This window comes from Crocodylus porosus, unplaced genomic scaffold (assembly GCF_001723895.1).
Source record: "Crocodylus porosus isolate Cpor-Errol unplaced genomic scaffold, CroPor_comp1, whole genome shotgun sequence".
NCBI lineage: Eukaryota > Metazoa > Chordata > Crocodylia > Crocodylidae > Crocodylus > Crocodylus porosus.
The window spans coordinates 11,770,874-11,778,830 of record NW_017728918.1 but is presented as its reverse complement, the minus strand read 5'-3'; the positions used below and the strand labels follow the sequence as shown (position 1 = coordinate 11,778,830).

The 7,957-nt window shown below is 39.6% G+C and overlaps 1 protein-coding gene across 5 annotated transcripts in view; it reads right to left on the bottom strand.

Annotated features, from left to right (window-relative positions):
* ITSN2 (intersectin 2) overlaps positions 1 to 7,957 on the bottom strand; it is a 123,475-nt gene that overhangs the window by 67,631 nt on the left and 47,887 nt on the right. For all 5 annotated transcript variants that reach the window (XM_019537307.1, XM_019537306.1, XM_019537310.1 and 2 more), the window contains 3 exons: positions 5,637 to 5,729; positions 3,686 to 3,749; positions 412 to 578 (listed from right to left, as the gene is read on the bottom strand). In XM_019537307.1, the coding sequence (XP_019392852.1) occupies positions 412 to 578; positions 3,686 to 3,749; positions 5,637 to 5,729 (324 nt within the window). The remainder of the gene's footprint in view (positions 1 to 411; positions 579 to 3,685; positions 3,750 to 5,636; positions 5,730 to 7,957) is intronic.

The window sequence follows — 7,957 nt, the reverse complement described above, 5'->3', positions numbered from 1 at the left end:
ATTTTGGTATCATCAGCGAATTTAAACAGCTTGCTTTTCACCCCGTCGTCCAAATCACTGATAAAGAAATTGAACAGCGTGGGCCCAAGGACGCCCACTTCTCCCCAGGTTGAATATGACCCATCCACCACCACACTCTGAGTATGACCCTTCAGCCAATCTGCAATCCATCTGACATTGCAGGCATCTAATGAAAACACAGTGAATGAAAATATCCAAAGCTTCATAACTTTGGGGAAAAAAATCTTTGCAAAAAGCCTTTGAATCAGAATATCCTCTATGCAATTTCTGGCTCTTTAAACAATTGGTCCACAATACAATAACCCTACTTACTCATTTGTCTATATCAAAAAAGCCAATTTGGGCAAATTACTCTTAAAACCAGTAAGCATATTAAATATTCGTATGTACCAAAGCGAGCAGAAATTAATGGAGAGAATACTACTGGAGGCTGTTTCATGATAGGAGGGAGGACCATTGGGAGGTGCTGTCCTTGTAATTTTAGTTTGATTAGTTTCATGGCTATGGAGAATTCCTGTTGATCCATCTTCCCATCCTTGTTCAGGTCTGATAGAGCCCTTGAAAAAGACAGTGAAAGAAACATTAGTTTAAACTTTTTCACTAAAAGGTAGTGTTTCCATAATTTGATTGTTCTGTTATTCTATTATAGAAAATAGATTTCATAGACATTAGGGCTGGAAGGGACCTCAGGAGATCATCAAGTCCAGCCCCCTGCCCAAAGGGCAGATACTGAAGGCATGCCAGATACTGGAAGGCATGCCTAATCCTTTCATTACATGAGTGTCTTTTGTCCGAGCTTCTTTTAGTATCTATCTTTCTGACAAAGACGCAGTTAACACTTGGACTAGGGACAGAAATGACTCATAATCTGCTATAAGTGATTGGAAACCTGTTCAAATCAGTGATACAACAGAAATTCAGTAAATATAAACCATTTTCAAAATGGCCCAAACCGGTTTAAGATAAACCTGGATGGATGTAGTATCAGACTTAACTGGTTTATGTTAAATCAGCTTATTGAATTTCTGTCCTAGACGCCCTCCAGATTCAAGTTAACTCACAGTTCCCCCAGCATCCCAGGATGATTTGCACCTCCCTTGCAAACCCATTCCCTCCCAGGGTGGGCAGGCTAGCCTTGACCCAGTTGTCTGCTCTAGCCAGCAGGGAGACATGCTCTAGCACTTCTGGCCTGGGCCACTGCAGGCATGTGGCTGCATTTCCAGAATGTCTGTTCACTTGCTTATTGGTTCAATCTATGCACCTCAGATTAACCTGAGAAGACTGAATCAATTCAGCATCGGGCTTTATAATTGTCTGTACTTAGCCTTGGAGTTTAACCTGCTATTGATTTTACAGAAAGTTAGATATGACCTTCCATGACACACAAAGCCTCAGGCTGCAGATCCCAATTTTTCTAGCAGCCAAACTACCATATTTTCTTGCACACAACACAAACCTTTATCTCCAAAATCAGGCCCCCAAAACTGGGATATTAGGAGGGGAAGCTGATTTTCTGACTGGGATGGAAGCACCCTATTTTGATTTCTGCTCACAGTGCAGCAGCTGTTCCATTACTATTTAGGCAGCTGAAGGAGTCAATTGACATAATGGCTCATTGTTCTTCACTCCAGAGATGTCAACTATTGTCTCTTTTTTCAGTTGTCTGAGGGCTGCTTCTGGTTTCTCTTTCCTTTTGTTTCATAGGCTTGGCAATTCTTTAGCTCTCTTCACAAATCATAGGACCACCCATACAGACCAGTCTTCAGTAGCATGCAGGGTTTTAGCTTTAATTAAGCAGGAAAAGGAGAGCAAGTCAGCTGAAGATTAGGTTCTGTCTCTGCTCTATGAAGGCACAAGTTGGGAAAAAAAATCTTTTTTTCTTCATTCTACCTTTCCAAACAAGACATATTATATTCAGGGATGTGCTGTATGCAAGAAGATACAGTGTTCACTTTGAAAGTCAAGCTGTACTGGAGACTAGTTTTTTTTAAATATGCTAATAAAGGCTACCTGGCACCTACTGATGTGACTCGATTTCTGAAATTATTACACATTAAAACATTCAGTGCTCATGGAACTAGAAGGCTTTTTGGAAAAGCATCACCTTCAGGTCCAGTCTGATGCAACACTTACTGCATCAATTTTGCCTTAGCACAAGCCAGATCGATCATTTAAATGAAGATTTGGCATGGCAAGAGATCAACATTCTATTAAATGTAGTTACAGATCTTAATAGAAAAATTATCATTATTTAAAATTTAATTAGTATGTAAAATATATATTGTTAAAGCTTATATTCTCACCCATTTTTCTTGGTACTTCCCTAACCTGAACACCATACAATTTTATGTGTGTTGAAACAGAATGGGCTACTGATGTGCAACTATTAGAATTGAAAACAAAACTAGTGAGCAAGTAAGAGAAGCTGTGACAAGCTGTTGTGCACTTTAACAAGTAATGATCTCATACGGGAACTTTAAAATAGAAAAAAAAGAAAGAGGTAGAACAAGAAGGTTGCAACATGAGAGGGTTGAGACATAATGAGAGGGAAATGGGAAGGTTGACATAAACTATTCCCAGAAACTTCAATCGTCTCAGAAGATAACTCCATAAAGCAATATATTTTATTGTCGACATCTTCCTGGTGTTTAGCCCAGATTTTCCTTCACTGTTTATGCTATAGTTCCCATTTACTGTGCATTGCACAACATATGATACAATTCCTCCCCATTCATCATTTACAAATATTTGAAGAGAGTAAAGAAGAAGAAAAATATACGTTTAATCAAGATATGAAAACCTGCCCTAATGGTTCCTCACAAGTCAGTTCCTCCAATTTCTTACATACTTATGGGTCTTTCCTCTGAGCTTTTTAATTCGTCTGTATTTCCAACAAAAAGTACGCAACACTGACCACAGCACCCTGGAATGGACTCAGCAATTGCAGTGAAAAGACCTGTCACACTCCATCTTCATGTGTAGATCTCTCTTGCATTTGAGGTTTAATACAATATTTTGGGGTGGTGGCAGTAGGGGAGAAGGAATTCAGTTGCTTTTTACCTGCATTTGACCAGCATGTTTCTATTAGCTGATCCTTACATGAGGCCTAACAATGCTATTTGGGACAGTCCACCATTCCCATCCCACACAGTGGATACCTCCAGTTTATTCCTACCTTTTGTTTGTGATATTTGAGTCAGTTTTTAATCCCTGGAGCATAATTCAAAATGAACCACTTCAAATTAATTTCATAAAATTCTTGATTCAGAAATAAGTGTGGTTCACGCAGATCTTTACACACAAACAGTCCTGTTGAGTCAAATGGTGGGTTCAGGGCCTGAAGAAATACATCTACTGAGTTCCTTTAATCCACTGATTCTGCCAGAAAAACAATCCGGGGTGTCTGTCTCTAGTTTTTATGTAATTCACTGTTTAGTACTCAAATTCCATTATCACTTTGTTTCTCATAGCATTTCTTTTGGTATTGTAAAGGAGATCAAACCTTAGCTAACAGGAAAATAAACAAGAAATAAACGGGTTCCCCCAAAATTTTTGTTTGACCACTATAAATAGAGAGTGGGAAAATGGAGTTTTAGTAAATAACAAACCAATGTCAGTACATGAGCTAAACGCCTTAAACCTTTAAATAAAAAAAAATTCTTACCATATTTCAGCCAGGACAGAAGCTGGTAGACCTGACTGTAAGAAAAAGGTGCGTGCTTGTTCACCTATGACCAAAAAAAGAGAAAAGAAAAGAAAAACTAAAGTCTTATATGAAGCAGCAGATATTTATCAAGGTCAGTGCTTTCAGAAGAGCTCAGCACTCCCACTTTGGGCCAGATTTCCAAAAGATCTCAAAATGTTGGATGTTAAGCTCTTGAAAATTCTGCACCACAGCTCCTTGGTGATGTTAGTTGGCAAGTGCTAATGTATTTTGTAGTTCCGACTCCTGGCTTCAGGAAGTGGATTAAATTAACTGAAAAAAAGATTTGTTGCATACATCATAAATCCACAGGAACCAAGAGCTTTGTACAGTATAATTTTAGATTTAAGGAAACAAAGGTAAAATTTAAAGAATTGAGTGTTCAGTGTTGGCCCCACTGACTTTTGAGGAGGAAGGAAGAGTAGGGTTTTTTTTTCCCTGCTGTTAACTGATTCTAATTCAACCCAGTGCAGGCTCTTTCAACTAGAAAAGAAAGCTTTATAAAATACATTATTCTGTACGCAAAGAACACATTTCCAACCAGTAAATACTTATCATTCAGTACTGCAGAGATGGGGGCATGATGTGCTATGTAACTCCATACCAAGTTTCACAGCAATAAAACACAGATCACATTATTAAGCACAGTATTTTCTCAAGCACCACACATCCCCAAATAAGACACAATACTATTTTGGGAACACAGAATGAATGAAGAAAAAAGATTCCAGTCTTTCCTGTTACAGCACCAGATCACCGTGGTTGAACACTTCCAGGTGCATGCAGAAAGAGTGAAGACCAATTCTCAGTATCACTGACCCTCTCCTTACAGCTCCATAGCTAAAGGTTTAACTTCAGCACAGCTGCTTGGGCACAAGCTGCTACCAATTCAGAAGGGGCTGTGACAGGGTTAAACCTCTAGCTTTGGAGCAGTAAGGAGAGGATGAGCAGCACTGAAAACTGGACTCCACCCCCTCCTGCATAAACCTAGGAAAGCAGCACAGCCCTCCACCACTATTCCAGCATCATGCCTCCATTCCAGCCTGGAAATCAGTTTGCCCCCTTAAAACAAGCATCCCAAGTTTGGATGGCTAATTTTTGGAGAAAGGGTGTGTGTGAGATACATAAATGCAATTAAATATGGGATGTGGACACTGCAATAGAAGTTTTTGCACCTCCATAGCAGTGAGTTTTCAAGTCAGAACTTGCATTTATGCAGAAAATCATCTTACATTCACATAGCATTGTAAAGCACTTTACAGCCAGGTCAGTAATCCTTCACCCCTGAATTCCAGCCTTTTCTCAGGTGGAAGAGACAGTGCTTGGCAAAATGATTCAGCAGTTTCGGAGAAGAAAAGTACTGAATGCAAATGAAACTGTCAGAAGGCTACACCTAGGCAAAATACAATTACACATGCTGGAATTTGTGGAAGGTGAAAAGCTTAATATTCCCTTGCTTTTGATAAATTCCATAAGCTCCTGAAGAAACACCAAGCGTCAGGCCCTTTATTTTTGCCCCTCATACCAAATAAAAACTCCCATAGCAGAGAGCCCTCTAATGGGGAGAGAAGAGTGCCACTCCCTGAATCACCAGTCATTTGCTACAGCAACAACAATAAGCACTCTTTCACAGCTGCTCACATGAGCACTGATTGTCCTACTTAATCTATGACCGGATGGGATGACAGCACAAGATGGTTGGCTCTCCAAGTGAAGATTTTAATAAACCCTTTTGCAGACTTTCTGTGCCAGACTATAGACCAAACCTTGGAGAACAGTTTTATAACCCCCACCAGTGCTTTGTGCATAGTTATTAGTCATATAATGAAGAACTGGGTGAAAATGAAAGCTTCTAAATTGTTTTATAAAGGTACTTCAGGTACACAAGGGTTACTGTAGAGCACAAACCAACCTGTAATGTATCCTCCTGTGGGTTTAAGGCTATCAAACTGCTTGTCATGCTTCGCCCGCTCCTCAGATGTGATAGCCCACATGTTTGGCCCTCCTAAAAAACACAGATTAAAAGATATTTAAAAACAAAAAATGGTCTCTGTCAATTGAGAAATTCAAGCTTTGTTTCTTAAGAGACCAAATTAGACCAAGAGCTTCTGTAACACACCCTGCTCCTACCAGCTTGGCAAGAACACTTATGAAACGTGATGTGTAAGACTTACTCAGTGTTGCATCTGGCTTGCTTATATGCTGTTTTCAAACAAGCTATATTTTTTTCAAAAGCTGGTGCAGGGCAGCTTCCTGCCACTGCTGATTGTTCATAGCCCAAGCAGGAAGTATGTTGTTTGGGCTAATTTGTGTGACCAAACTATTCTCCTGATTCACTGGTAAATAAATATGAGTCAATGTTGTTTAAAGGTTCTTGGACAGGAGGCTAATGTACTGCAGCTGCCAACTACAGACTTGTGCTACTTCTCACCCATGCAGCAAAATCACAATTGTTGCTTACAACAACAAGTGGTGGAGCTGTGCATCACCTTTCAAAACTGATAGCATATATTTTCACTTACTCTTGAAAAAGTTAAATTAAGAAAAAAACAAGGAGTCCCAGTGACAGTTATTTCCTTCTGTTTGCTTTAGATGTTCCCTATTTATACCCCTGGTTCCTTCTAAAGGATAAAACCAAGAGTTGTGCTGTGTTGCACAGATCATAACAAAGGGTTGAATTCTCAGATGTGCCAAATCCCACCAGAGGAGCGCAGGTTGATGCACTTGGTAGAGAAAAGGAATGATTAAAAGTTACTGAGTTGAATAAGTGCTATATAAAATTCAAATACATTTTTTAAATGTTGTTAAGTGTTAGGAAAGCTTATCTGGGATAGCTTTTGGCTAGCTGTCAATTTGTATTCAACCAAATTAAGACTTAGCCAACATTCCCAATGGGGGTGTGGGGAAGGGAGCCAAAAAATCTCAAGAGATGAGGGTGATAATATGTATCAGAGATCATCCTCATGGTCAGCAATGACAGCCACCACTACACACTGAGTTCAACATCAGGAATTCTATAAAATTATTCAACTGTCCCTCAAATAATTTTTTTAGCCCAGTGGAAAACTAAAAGTACACTCAGCAAGTTGCCTTAAAAAAACCCTACAGCACTCGTAGAGAGAGTATTTCTGTACAACACTTGCATGTTCCCAAAATACTGCTCCAGTTTCAAAATGGGGAAAATATTTCATTCTTTGGAGGGTTTCCAAAGAACCCCTTACAGTTTCCAGAGCTCATAGCAAAGCCAATGTGTGTGAGGCTAACATGCAGAATGTCAAACACCTGCTGTTCCCCTATGTATGCAGAACAAGGACAGTTTCTCTCTTCTCATGACAAGACCTTGTTAGGAATATAACTGGTCTCGTCTATTAATCCACATGGATCGGCATCTGTCAAGAAGGGTTGTGCTTCTCTGCAGGGAGCTGGGCTAGATGACCCTTGAGGTCCATACCTACGCTATGATTCTCCTACGCAGAATTCTTTTACTTCCGCTATTTAATATGGAATAAGTCATGACTAAGCAACCAGAAGCCTGGTAGGATACCAAACACAATCTACAAATTACAACTCCTGCTGACAGCAGCAGCAGCAGAAGCAGTGATCAGGACTTCTAAATATATCCACAAGTGGGAGACCCACACTCAAAGTACTTAGTACAGCACTGTATTCACGCAGCACTTTACTGGTCTGGACAACAGCAATGTACGTTCCTAAAGCCACCAGGGATAAAGCGCCATAAAAAATGAATAGAAAAATTACAGAGGTGGAGAAAATTACTGTCAGTGCAACTTCCCAAGCATGTTTCTCTCTCATACAAATACAGGTTTCATTATCCTCTGAAACAGGCTGGGTGGCAAGAGCTCAAGGGATGATCAAGAACAGAACGGGTCAGAAACCTGCCAACATTCACAGGGTAGTGGCCACTTTAAGCCAGAAGTATGATTTCACAGTTCCTTACATGGGGTTAGTTTCACCACCTGATCTTTTAAGATGCTAATTTTTCAACATATAATGCTTCTTTTTCTCTGCACCTCCCTCAGCTTAACTAGTGACAGTCAAATGGCAGTTTCACTGTCTAGTGCTCATAAACACTGTTTTCTGTTTAAAAATTGCACATTCGCTGGTTAAAACCTCAAAAACCATGCGTTTCCGTGATTAAAATGAAGTACCACATATATAGGTTTCAGCTTAACACAATGTTTTATTGATATATTTACAAGTTTAAAGCAATCT